Source organism: Ostrea edulis, chromosome 4 (assembly GCF_947568905.1).
Source record: "Ostrea edulis chromosome 4, xbOstEdul1.1, whole genome shotgun sequence".
NCBI classification, from domain to species: domain Eukaryota; kingdom Metazoa; phylum Mollusca; class Bivalvia; order Ostreida; family Ostreidae; genus Ostrea; species Ostrea edulis.
In genome coordinates this window covers 76,355,811-76,369,944 of record NC_079167.1, presented here as the reverse complement: position 1 = coordinate 76,369,944, position 14,134 = coordinate 76,355,811, and the positions used below count along the sequence as shown (strand labels likewise).

At 35.2% G+C, this 14,134-nt stretch overlaps 2 protein-coding genes across 8 annotated transcripts in view; one reads left to right on the top strand and one right to left on the bottom strand.

Annotated features, from left to right (window-relative positions):
* Positions 1-6,920, top strand: part of LOC125668032 (cadherin-23-like) — a 54,090-nt gene extending 47,170 nt beyond the window's left edge. For all 3 annotated transcript variants that reach the window (XM_056163830.1, XM_056163831.1, XM_056163832.1), the window contains 9 exons: positions 1-9; positions 102-188; positions 295-363; positions 1,371-1,437; positions 1,543-1,673; positions 1,979-2,019; positions 3,591-3,654; positions 5,318-5,395; positions 5,594-6,920. The exon at positions 1-9 is cut by the window's left edge and continues 80 nt beyond it. In XM_056163830.1, coding sequence (XP_056019805.1) covers positions 1-9; positions 102-188; positions 295-363; positions 1,371-1,437; positions 1,543-1,673; positions 1,979-2,019; positions 3,591-3,654; positions 5,318-5,395; positions 5,594-5,861 — 814 coding nt within the window. In that variant the 3' untranslated portion in view covers positions 5,862-6,920. The remainder of the gene's footprint in view (positions 10-101; positions 189-294; positions 364-1,370; positions 1,438-1,542; positions 1,674-1,978; positions 2,020-3,590; positions 3,655-5,317; positions 5,396-5,593) is intronic.
* Positions 6,921-7,826: 906 nt separating this feature from the next.
* The window catches only part of LOC125669460 (uncharacterized), a 29,730-nt gene continuing 23,422 nt past the window's right edge, over positions 7,827-14,134 (bottom strand). For all 5 annotated transcript variants that reach the window (XM_048903969.2, XM_056163828.1, XM_048903968.2 and 2 more), the window contains 4 exons: positions 13,979-14,008; positions 12,700-12,839; positions 10,291-10,398; positions 7,827-9,286 (listed from right to left, as the gene is read on the bottom strand). In XM_048903969.2, coding sequence (XP_048759926.2) covers positions 9,053-9,286; positions 10,291-10,398; positions 12,700-12,839; positions 13,979-14,008 — 512 coding nt within the window. In that variant the 3' untranslated portion in view covers positions 7,827-9,052. The remainder of the gene's footprint in view (positions 9,287-10,290; positions 10,399-12,699; positions 12,840-13,978; positions 14,009-14,134) is intronic.

The window sequence follows — 14,134 nt, the reverse complement described above, 5'->3', positions numbered from 1 at the left end:
CGTGTTAGAGTGAGTACAAATAAATTCAGTTAATGATAACGAATGTAAAACAAATTTAATGTGAATATTAGAAGATAGGAGATTCTAAACCCTCATTGCAGGACGGTGTCTAAGGTGATAGGCTATAGGTGCGTGTTCGATCAAATTGATCCATACCAAGATGCCAATGGAAATATCATCGAACATGAGTAAGTATTTTTCATTTAATCTACAAAGTGTTTAACGCATCTTAGCAGAGTAGTGTGAATTGAATTATATAAATATTTCAATGTGAATTTTATCGTGGTTTGATAGATCGTTGTTGAAGTTCCACGTGTTAAATGAAAAAGAAAAGAAGGTACTTGAGGCAGTCGCTGTAGAAAGGTGTGTGGGTTTTTTTTCAATTTCTTGATATACGTTTTTTGGAGCTTGGTGTAATCACAGAAACCAGTAATTTTGTCTGCAATAATAATGATAATTGGGTCTATACCATACCACCCCCTAATAAAAACACAAGAATTAAAACGAATATTTACTTTAAAAATTCGATTCAAAATAATCTGATATTCATCACCCACCCCAGATTTCTTTTTGATCTAATAATTCCAATATTTATGTCATTATACTACGATAATAAAAATCCTCATCATTTTGCGATCGCTTTTCGGCTCATTCCCTTATTTGTCCTGGTGGTCATTCGTATCAAGTTGCAGCAATTCTAAACTGCCGTCCGCGTTAGTGTATAGTCGTAAGAGCGCTTGCTTCGAAACGTGAGGGGGTGGGGTGTGTTTAAGATGGTTAAATAGGTAGTAGCAAGCACCCTATATTAATCAGTGGTAGTTAGAGTCGCAAGTCCTTTGGATAAAGAACTCCGATGCTACAACCCTGATAACAATAAGATAAAGCACACTACACACAACATTTTAAAATGGCGTTGCCTTAACTTTTTCAATAATTTAGAATAAGAATTTTTACCTATTTATCAAGCATTTTGTCCGAAGCAGACGTATAATTTTGCAGACCTATACGTTAAAGTGGTGAAAGATCACCGACGTCATGATTATATATACACCAAATTATTTTAGATGCATTGCAAATTCTGCTCGTAAGACAAACAAAATGTATGTCCCATCTGAACAAGTTTTACTCAAAATATCCACCGTCGTGGTAAAATAGTGAAACATTTATAGCGTAAATACCAGCACACACTAAATTTTATGTCATATTTTACATGTTTTAATCATTTAGATATACTTTGACTGACACAACAAAAAGTAATTGCTGTGAATATCATTTGAGATTTGTAATATGTAATTTCAAACAAAACATGGCTTTGTACTTCATCAGTAGCCCGTGGTGAAACATTAAATCTTAAACGACCCTGTTATCAGGTTGTTGGATCAGCATGGGGACGACTTGAGAGACCTCCGGAACAGTCACGCCGTAGTAGCAATAGGTGTAAGTGACATGGAATTTAACCACGAGATTTTCTTTTTAAGATGACTTTGCAATAAATCAATAATGGTGATAATGCAATACTTACAAATTGATTGCATCCGACAGGCTTTGCAGATACATAACGTGGAAAATAGTGACAGCAAATTAAAGGAGACGTATATTCTGGTAGCCATTATCGTTCTATTAACACTGATACTCGGGATCGTCGTGTATTTCTACATCATTTCAAATACGAGGTGAGTTGTTTGTTGTCGAAAACTTTTAAAGCGTTTATTTCACGGATAAATATCTATGTTACCAATTTTCAAGTAAGATAAACATTTTTGGAGAAATGCGTTATTTTCTTATTTTTATTTTTATTATACTTTGAGACATACTTTCACACTTATTTACACTAAATGGAAGATTTGATTAGCAACATAAAACAATAGAATATATACCTTTCCATCAAGGTATATTGGTACTAAAGGATTCTGTTGTAATATTTAGAATTACATGCCTAAAAATAATGGCCATTGAAATCTTGATTTTATATTTGAAGATTTAAAAGGAAATTGAAAGCTGCAACTATATCAACCACAGGTAATGATTCACATAACACAATATCACATAATCTCCCATCATCAAACCCCTATGCGCTGAGAGCTGACGTACCAACTCAAAAACATTCGCACAACTATTAAGCACAATTTCGTCCAACGTTTCAACTTTTGTTTTAAGAATTGAAACGAGGCATGGATAAACTCAGAGACATTGTAAATATATTACCAAAGCCGTGGTTCAGGAGGTACAAGGGAAAGTCGATCACTCAATGCTATACATTGATAACGTGAAAACCCCACAGCTAAAAATGAACCCCAAAACATCGGCGTAATGGAAGAACTGTTAGCTTGTGATACAACTGCATGCAGACGCATTTGTCCATTAACTATTGTTCTCCCGGTGGTTTGAATTGGTACTATGATACATTACTCCAAGACAGAACCCCCATCCTTATGATATAAGCGTGGTGAAGCGGGCTCCAAGAACGACAGACTAAGAACCTCAACATATCAGTACACATTTCACATTCAGTAACGATATGTTTCTATTCATGTAAAGCACATGCGTCCGTTGTCTTAATGGGGAACCACAGACGAATTGGTCTCATGACTTCCTAATACATGCATATCCGAGGATGCACCACTCCCAATGCGGTATGGTATGATAAATTTGGGTTGATATATTTTCCGGTGTCACTGTTAAGTCGAGCAAAATCCCTTAACATCTTGCAACAAGCAAGCAATTATCAACTACAGGCAAACATACGAAAGTTTGAGAGGACTTTTCTAGTTATGACAAATATTTATGGTACTTTTCAAAAATTTATTTATTTTATTTACAAGTTTTTAGTGACGGCAAAATTTTTCAAAAGCACATTAAGTAACCCACACATTAAGTAAATGTCTAATGAATAACAATCACGTTACTCACATGAAAGGTGAAGATAAGGAACAGTGATTAATCTCATAAGTCCTATAAGCAATACAAAATAGAGAGTTGGGCAAACATAGATCCCTGGAAATACCAGTGGTGGGATAAGGTGCCTAAGAGGGGTATGCATCCCCTATCGACCGGTCACGCCCGCCGTGAGTCCTATATCTTGATCAGGTAAACGGAGTTATCCATAGTCAAAATCAGTGTGCCAAGAACGTGTGTATAATCATTGGAGCGTGCGACGCGAGTTTCACACACTATTATGTTTCTTAGTTATGTTTTTGATTTTCAAAAGATTGAAATTTGTTGCTCGTCTTTTATGAAAAGGCAACGGGAGCTTCAGGACAGCCATCAGACTCCACAAGTGTGGGGATCCAGGTTAGAATGAGGCCTCAGTACCCCCTTACTTGTCGTAAGAGGCGAGTAAATGGGGGGGGGGGGTTCTTCGCATAAGACCGCAAAAACCGAGGCCCTGTGTCACAACAGGTGTGCCACGATAAAGATCATTCTCTGCTCAATGGCCATAAGTGCCGAGCATAGGCCTAAATTTTGCAGCCCTTCACCGAAAATGGTGACGTCTCCATATGAGTGAAATATTCTCGAGAGGGACGTTAAACTATCTATCTATCTATCTATTTATCTATGTATCTATCTATATATTGCATTTCGTTTTACAGAGAAGAAGAGCAAAGAGAATCTGGGAAATGCTTATATTCCGGGCAGCAATGTGTTTTCATCAACGTGAGTATTCATTTGAACATATTACGTTACCATGCAAGCTCTGCTAAGTAATTGTTCATGGTACATACGAGTATCGTATCTAGGGTTTCCCCCATACATCTTTATCTTTAATTATTTCTGCCAGCATTGAGTGAATGATCTGTGTCAGTACACGCAATATTACGTTTGTGTTGCCACATAAATACCCCTATACTGAGGAATAAATCTCAGTTTTGAAAATGCATGAGGATATGAACTGCAACACTTTACGCCGGTTTACTTCACGAGGCGGGTTAAAGCTTACCAAAAATGGAAGTTTGTTATATATACATTCTACTTTAATTTCTGTCAGAATTCCCAGTCTTTAGCATAGAAATACTACATGTGTATATTTATTAAGATGCAATTACAGTAATACAACGTCTTCCTAGAGAAGATGAAGCCATCAATCTAATAATATTGCTTGTCAAAAGGTATATATTCCAAAAGAGAAAGGAAAAATTACTATTTCAGAATGTAGTCAGTTACTTAAAAACATATGAATTTGAAGACAAAATGTGTAAAACAAAAAACAAATCTGATGTATCCAAAACAAGATAGTTGAACTGGAAATGTTTATTTGAAGATACATGTAAAACTTATACGGTACCAATTTTGATGCACCAGATGCGCATTTCGACAAATAATGTCTCTTCAGTGATGCTCAACCGAAATGTTTGAAATCCGAAATAACTGTGAAGTTTTAGATCTAAATATAGCCAAAAACAGCGTGCCAAAAAAAAAAATGGAGATAAATTCGTCCAAGGATAAGAGCTATGCATGAGGGAGATAATCCTTAATTTTGAAATGAATTTCTAAATTTTATAACAGCAATTAAATATACATCCGTATTTTCAAGCTAGTAACGAAGTACTTAGCTACTGGGCTGTAGAGACCCTCGGGGACTAATAGTCCACCAGCAGAGGCCTCGACCCAGGGGTCATAATGTAAAACTTATACGGTACCAATTTTGATGCACCAGATGCGCATTTCGACAAATAATGTCCCTTCAGTGATGCTCAACCGAAATGTTTGAAATCCAAAATAACTATGAAGTTTTAGAGCTAAATATAGCCAAAAACAGCGTGCCAAAAAAGTGGAGCCAAATTCGTCCAAGGATAAGAGCTATGCATGAGGGAGATAATCCTTAATTTTGAAATGAATTTCTAAATTTTATAACAACAATTAAATATACATCCGTATTTTCAAGCTAGTAACGAAGTACTTAGCTACTGGGCTGTAGAGACCCTCGGGGACTAATAGTCCACCAGCAGAGGCCTCGACCCAGGGGTCATAATGTAAAACTTATACGGTACCAATTTTGATGCACCAGATGCGCATGTATTTAATAATTTACCAATAGTTTGTTGCCATATCTTCCAGCCATGATGTACATGCGTGTATGTGAGTGATTGTTTGTTTGTCTGCAATTGAAAAAAAAAGATGAACATTGATAACTATGGCTACTGCAACTCGTTTATGAGGAGATGGCTAGATATCAAAGACAATATCATTGGAAATGTAAATACGAATGTAAATGAGATTCAAAATGCTGATGATTATTACACTCAGAGATAGATGGACAAGTATACAGAAACTGATATAATTTCTAGTCATTAAGTTGTATTCATTTTGTGCATTTCAGTAAAAATCCATTAATTGATAAAGAAGAGGAAGTTAAGAAAACTATTGATGAACTGGATCGTGCAAGTTTGGCAGAGAGGTTGTGATCATTGTCGAATTATTTTTCACTTCAAAATACTTTTTCCTAGTAGTACATTTAAAAGATTTTCCCTTAAACTCATTTTTTATCATTGTAAGAACAAAGAAGCCTTAAATTGGCTACAAACGTGATGCTATGTACTCTTTGATTATATTGGTACAATTCCAGCATAACTTAATCTCTTTACATCTAATTTAGTGAAAATTCCTTGGATCATAACGAAGTTGAGTACGCAAAACGTTTCCACGACAATGATGACCCAGATGAAGAAAAAGAGGTAATTTTGGAAATGTACGGAGAAGATGGCGGTATTCCGAATGTCATGGATGACGAGATGACATTGTTGCAACAAGCACTGCAACAGCATCAGAACAACAGCAATGGGGAATTTAACACTGAGGCGTTAAATGTTGTTGAAGGCAAAGTCAATGAAAGTTACCAAATAGTGGAAGCTACGGATGTTTGATTGAAAAAGTACATATTCAAAGCGCTTACAACTTGTCATTATGCTAAATTATAGATGGTTATATTATTGTTTTGTTTCAATGATTATATATATAATTTGAAAGTCCTCAGATTACTAATGGGTCTGTATTCATGTTGTCTTTTCCATCATAACATTAGATAGAACAACGCTCATTTAATAGCATAATATATTTTGTTATTGTTCAAAGTTAAAACTCTTTGATAACGATTACTGGCCATCATTTGAGAGATCGGTTGTCATACCTGTATATTCAATTAATGCAGATTAGGGCAAACATTGTGATAAAGTTTGTAAATAGTAACACTATTCTTATTGTTTGATCTCTAGAGTATAGATCTGAGCAGAATCAAAATTTGAAAAAGTGGAATACATTTTTGTATTTAGAATCATATAATAGAATGATAAAGACTAGTGACATGCATTTCATGTAAAACATCAAGACGTTATTCTATTTGGAAAGAAAACGAGACTCGGGGTTCTCCGTCATCAGAAATTTAAATATGCAGGAAAGCGCGTAGGTCATTTCACATAAAAAATGTCAACCTCATTTTAGAGTTACGACACTTTCCTCGTTTCCCCTTTGTCGGATCTAATTGTGGCGCTGAAATCATACTGTGATGGGATTTGTTTTAAATTATGGCGCTAAGATATCTAACCGTGCAAGACCGCCACGTACAAACACCCATGGAGAACCCTGAAACTGAACCTTTCATTTGTTGTACATGGTGTATTTTACAAGCAAATCACCCATAAATTCGCCACATTTCTTTGTCGGAAGCTGCTGAAAAGTACTACAGATTGTAAATGTCACTTTAACTTGATGTGCCATCATGTGGAACTTTAAACAGTTTTAACTTACAGAATATTGGACACCTGTCATTGATATGTATTCCTAATCATAGTAAATGTGAATATCTTTTGTGAAAAATCGATTATTCGACACTGCTTCAATATACAATAAAAGCAATGAAGATTGGATTTCCATCATACGTATGGATTTCTTGCAGGTTTTTTTTCTATATAAATTATGGTTTTTAATTTTTTTAATATTTCACAATGTAAAACAAGTATTGACAAACATCAAATTCAGTTTCTAGAGTCCAGCGGGCATGCTACGGAAGGTACATGGATTTTAAGATTGGTGTAAGGAATCATCTGAATCGTAGGAGTGAAGTTTAAAATTAAAGAGGATGAATATTTGGGTGTCATAGATCGTAAACTAAATTAATCGATTTCATATTGAAACCTTCTCACTGTTTGAAACTGCAATCATAAAGGACAGGTTGGTTGTCGGAAAAGTGAAAATAACGAACGGAAATCAATCTCATACATGTAACTCCTATGAAAATACAAAATTAAGAGTGGGGCGAACACGGCCCCTGGACGTAACAGAGGTGGAACGAGGTGCCCAATAAGAGCAAGCACCCCTTGTCGGCCGGTCACATATGCCATGAGTCCTATATCTCGATTTGGTAAACGGAGTAATCCGTTGTCAAAATCAGTGTATACGGAACGCCTTCAACTGGTATGAAACACGTCAGACAGCACTTGACCTAATAACTGTAGTTCATTATAAGGTTGCAGTGGTAAACTAGATCGTTAGTTTGTGTGTATAGAATATTTGACTACATATATATTTATGTTATAGATTTAGATAATGATAAAAATTGGAAGCAAACTTGGTGTCTATTGAAAGTAGTGTTCTAAATAAATTAAGGGTATGGGTGGGATATGCAAACTCCGAGATAGTCAACAGCCAATCAAATTATTCACAATCATGTAAATTACACATTGGTATAATCAATGATCACATCTATACCACTATAATACCTATGCAGTTTATAATTCAGAGTAGCGAATTGTTGGTTCGGTCGGACTTGCAATCAGCATTTCGATACAAATCTCTATATTGTAAATCCAAAGATAAATAAGTAAACACCGAAATTACAAAAGTAAAGTTTATTAGACAGCAACATTATACAGTGAAGAGGAGTGAATAAACACCGAGGTACAGATATGCTTAAAAATACATATGTAGTATTGAAGATGTAAATGGTTTCCCCAGCTTTAATAATCAACACATGTACAAGGACATAGAGTCATTCGAATTTTCATTAAACTATCGGAATTCAAAGCAAAAAAGATACACAGAACAATTTTAGTACAAAAATGTCCTTTAGTCGAGTGAAACATTTCACAAATTCCAACTCGAATCGTTGCATTTGATTACATCAAATATAAACCTTGGTGAAATCCATGTCACTTAAAGTGCCCTACATCGGAAACAATAAATTCCGTCACACATATTCCGTGACGAGTGCCCTACATCTGAAACAATAGATTCCGTCATACATTTTCAGCGTGACGAGATGACACACTTCATCAAACAAGGTCAGGAATATCAAATTATGAAAAGTTAAGAAAAGAACATTTGAAGGTGCATCGAAAATAGTTTCAAAGCGTGAACTACATTCAAAAGAGTCAGCAATATTGTTTTAAATATATAAGGAACGTTTATATTTTGTAAAACCATCTATACATCGTATTACATGAGCGAACATCGTATCAACATTTAGCATGCTCTAAATCTACTTCCTTTATTTAAAACACGCTTTATTAATAAAAAACTTTTCAAAATTTTCTTCACATAATTCTTTTCATGACACCAATATTAGTTTTTGTAGATATAACATGTATATTACTCTAAAACAATTCAAATTTCCGTTTCTTTTAAACCAACATTTAATTCATAGACTATTCATTTACAGCAACCCGAATTTGCAGATTTGTAAGGTAATACATGCATCTTCAAAAGTTTTGAAACATTTTAACGTAAATGATAAAAAAGGTATATAAATGATGACTAATTTCATTACGTGTACATCAACCCGATCAGACAAAGCATAACAACTACAAAAGCAACAGGTTGTGATAGGTTAATATTAACATTAATACAAACATACATACTTTTGGACGAACCAAGTTTTCAGCTTTATGAATTATATAGCTAAATACAAACTAAAGGCGTAAGTGTTCTACCAGGATCATTATTTGTATCGCAAAGTGGCTTCTTCCGGTCGGCGAGGAATGTCTCTAACGTCATATTGTGCAAAAAAAACCACTGTTAGAAAAACATAGCTCTGAGAAACAAGGAATGTTAAAGACTCCAATTAAAGTGTGTTTACGCACAGTAGAAGGAGAGAGACAATGATGCCAACGGAGACCGTTATAGACGGCGCCTTAGATTGCTGGTCAAGGAGGGTGATCAAATTGTTGCAGTTGGCGGTCGTACAGCAAATTCTTTTTCCGTCGCCGTTATCGTGGACTGTCGTCATGCACGCATTCACATTGACATCGCATCCGAATTCTTCCTTCGTGTAGGTGTCATTCGATGTTCTCTTTACCTGGGGAAGGTGATAAAAATTACTTCCTATACTGTATAATACAACCATATATCAATTGATAATGACATACAGCATATATACATGTAATAAGCTTGCATGCCTAAGTTCGATAACTTTCATCCGGGTATAATACTTTCTTTTCAGTATTCTGAACTTGCTTTATTACATAATCATGAACTTTTTCTAAAACTCGCCATGCAATGTCGTACTATAGCGCTAAAGTGAACAACTTGTGATTTTTTAAATTACAAAATTTGTGGTTTAAATTTCAGCATAAGTGTCGGATCTTTTCTCATTAAACACTATATCATTTTAATATGACTATCAATTTATGAATATTCGACACTGTGCCTCTGAACTAAAAAAAAACTCCCAAAAACTATTTGTTAAAAGTATGATGTAAAAATAATCATAGTCGGTGTTTGATTATACTATCTTATTTATAGGATGCAAGATATTACACCACCTTACATTTTGTATGGCCTGCATTTCTCATGTAATGAGAATATAGTTAAATTATACAATTGAGGAAGTCAGCTAGGTTCCAGTACCCGAGAACAAGCTTATTTTCGAGATGAAGCCGAGGGACATACACTTGTTCAAGGAGAACTGGGATTTTGCAGACTACCTTAATGATATAATTTAACAATCTTATACCATCGAACTGACGTTCTTGCAGGGAAGCAATTAAGACATTTTACGATGAATTACAGGGAATCGGCAGAAGATACCGATTTACATTTATCAATAGAGAAACATCAGTAGCGGTATAATGAATTAAAATAGAGAACACCTGCACGTGAACTGACAACACAGCAACCTTCCGAATATTGAACAGAACACAATGTATACTCTTGAATTATGAAAACACTCTGTCGTAGTATCGATTGGTCTTTCATTCTTCAATATAATTATCATAACCCTATGTACTTTTGTGAAAATTACTACGATTTCAACATAAGTGCGTTTACTTTCGAGAAAACCGTAAAATGTACACCACTTACAAAACAGTTTCCGGAGGTGTTACAGCTGGTCAACAAATTAGCCGCAGTCGCGTTCTGCAGACACCCGGTCCATTCGCAGGAATGTTGATGACATGGTATATTTCGGGGCTGTTCCAAAATAAAATAAACTCGTATCAATTATCATCCTTTAAGCCGTCATAATACGTTTTAGACAACTCATACTGATACATGAAAAACTTAATCAAACATGCTGGCATATTCTGAAGCTTAAATGATGAAGAAGTCGCAGTGAAGAAGTATAGAGCTTGTAGGAGATATGAGATTGATCACTGTTCGTTATCTTCACCTTTCATGATAGGGATTGATCACTGTTCGTTATCTTCGCCTTTCATCATTGAATTAATGAAACATGGCGGAGTTGAGTTTTGAAATCTTCGCGAACTTGTGAGCAAATTTTCATACACAAAGAGTACCATTATTTACCAATAAAGGTTCAATAACTCCATTATTATATAAGTATAAAACTATATTTCAGTTGTTTTATGTTAACGTAGAAAGTGACTCATTGACAACACTGATATGAATGCATGCAACTTCACAGTCACGTGTCACAGTCACGTGTACGCAGGTTTGCAACGTGCATCCATATTGCACCGATCAATGCTAGTGAATGTTTTAGACTGCACATAAGAATAGTTTTGGCCCTTAACTGTTAAATGTAAATTTTAATTGATACTGGTTACAAGGGTGCACCAAACGATAGTCAGTCCACCATCTTTGTTTACAGCTCCGGGTACAATAACATGAACTTGTACCCGGAAGGTTTCTGGTTCAGATTCTACTATTTCATGAAAAGTTACCGTTCATTAATGGTCCGGGTATTGCACACTAAAATTCTCTTGAATTCAGAAACATTTTGATATCAAAAGTATATCAATAAATTTCTTCTCGCAAATTATACAATCTATAAACGTAGAGCAGTTTATGACATTGTGTGCCCCTTATATCTCTAATTGACTTCAGAATGTGGAAGTCAAGCATAACGTTTATTCGTCTTGCGGAGATCGTATGGAAGGCGTGTTGAAGCGCATTGTGATGATTAAGTGATACGAGATATAAAAACAATGGCTCTTTTCAACCTCAAATCATTATAATGTCGGACACGTTAGAGAAACATGCCTTTAATGATAACACCTATAAGTTTTATTTCAGTAAAATCATCGCTTGCTAAAACGTCGTCCAGACGTATTCAACATATGCCAGTGTGTTTGTGTTATTTTTCAAATGTCGGCATACTTTGATTTTATACGTCGTAGCATAACAACCGCTTTATAACTGAATGTTTTACGAGGTTGTATACATGTATCTCAGATTCAAACATTTCGGTTGAGCATCACTGAAGAGACATTATTTGTTGAAATGCGCATCTGGTGCATCAAAATTGATACCGTATAAGTTTTACATTATGACCCCTGGGTCGAGGCCTCTGCTGGTGGACTGTTAGTCCCCGAGGGTCTCTACAGCCCAGTAGCTAAGTACTTCGTTACTAGCTTGAAAATACGGATGTATATTTAATTGCTGTTATAAAATTTAGAAATTCATTTCAAAATTAAGGATTATCTCCCTCATGCATAGCTTTTATCCTTGGACGAATTTGGCTCCACTTGTTTTGGCACGCTGTTTTTGGCTATATTTAGATCTAAAACTTCATAGTTATTTTGGATTTCAAACATTTCGGTTGAGCATCACTGAAGAGACATTATTTGTCGAAATGCGCATCTGGTGCATCAAAATTGGTACCGTATAAGTTTTACATTCAAAGAGACCGGGTTTGGTATTCTGTTCTCACAAACCCATCTTCACAAGTCAAGGGTTATTGATTCGTTACATCGCACTAACCCTTAATATCAGTCGCTATATAAAAGTTGGGCTCATTAAACCATTACGCAATCCACTATAAATAAAACACCCAATGAAATCACTGCATCTTGTTATTGTGTACATGGATACAAATGACGCGATCCATACTGCTGTATTGATAAACACGCGCAGTTGTAATATTTACACCACTGATTACAATGTACGTTCATTGATAGTAGATCAAGTTTGGAAACCTTTTTGCTTAAGACAATATTACTTTTTAAAGCTATTGAAGTAGTCATAACTGTAGGTATCAATACACGTGTTTTTATTTGAATCTCTCGCTTGGCGTTGTTATAAATAGAACTGCATTCTCATTGGTTCCCACAAAAGAGTGGTAACCAATCAGAACGAGCCCAACTTTTTGATAGTCACTGATGTCAACGGTTAGTGCGAGGTAACGAATCAATAACCTTTGACTTGTGAAGATGTTACAAACCATGAAAATCCGAATGAAACGAGAGAGGAGAAGCAGGATTTGCAATGATACACAGAGAAAGATATGATTTAGAGCGACTGTTGACCGACCGTTGCCGTGGAGGCGGGAGCTGTTGACTGAGCTGTTGACTGAGCCGTTGTCTGTGTGGTGGCCTGTGCGGATGTTGAGGAGTCCGCTGTCACTGTACTGCTGATTGAAGCTGCGCTGGTTGTTGGATTCTCTGTAGTTGCTAAATTCAAAATACATCATATATTACAATTTAACCCCGTGATACGTTCCGATATTGGGGCCCCATGACCACCATTCAGCACTGGCAATTTATGGCAGCATATGGTTAGGGCATGAAGAATATTTTAAAAATCTTGCTTTAAAAGTTTTGAGATCCACTTGGATTTTAATATCACAACAGCATCGGTGACAAACTTATTTAGATTGAGACTACATTTTCAAGATACTATTCTCATAGACATTATAAATCAAATCACACACATTGAACATAATAAATTTTCCACGTTGATATCTAGAGTAAATACATTGTATGTAATCTTAAATATTTGATGTTTTGTGTAGAAACACCTTTAGTTGTATTGTGATATTTTCACTTTAGGAAACCCTTTATCAACATTTTCACATCAAATTTCTTACTATAAAATCATACAATTGTTTTGAAACTCATCCAAGCAATTCACATCGCTATATCTTAAATTGTGAAATTATGAATAAAGGGGGTCAATGTTAGAAACCTGACCCCAAGACCATGAATTTGAGATAAACTCAATTTTTTCCTACATTTCACTTGTTTTAAAGAAATTTATAGCGGAAAAGGGAGATTCGGATCAAATGTGGTTTCCTCTAAGTTTTGTTATTCTGGAGTCTGTAACTGTACTTTCAGTTTGAATAATTATGTAACCTTTACATGTACCTACATGTAGATTCTTCAATAGAACTAAACCCTTCTTCGAATTGTTATAAGTAAATTCATTTACCAGATATCACTGAATCTCTACAAATGTCTGTCGATTGTTTTAAAAGTCTGTGTTCTGTCTGTGATGTTAAATAAAAGTCGTAAATAGGAAGCACTATTAAAGAGAGACTTAAACTGATTCTCAAATGTTCTTCTTCACACCCCATCCTCCTTCCGTATAATGCATGTTAGAAGTTTTATTTCAATCATTCGGTATGGTACGCCAATTATTTATAATTATATTTATGATATTAGAATGAAATTGTATTACCATACCAAAATATATCAAGCTTGCATAAGATGAGGCGCAAATTCACAAAACATTCTTGCACAATGATTTTGATCAAAATGTCTCGAGAAAGAAGAAAATAGTGCAAATAAAGAAATAGGCGTAAAATACTTACAAGATGCAAATGCAACTGCTGCCAAACATGCTGAAAAGATAGATAAATAATTCTTTAACAATGACAAAACTGGTCAGGGCAAAACAGGCAATTTTGCCCGGAGACTATTCATGACACGACAAAGCAGTAAAAAATTGATAAAAGTCGGATTGCAAG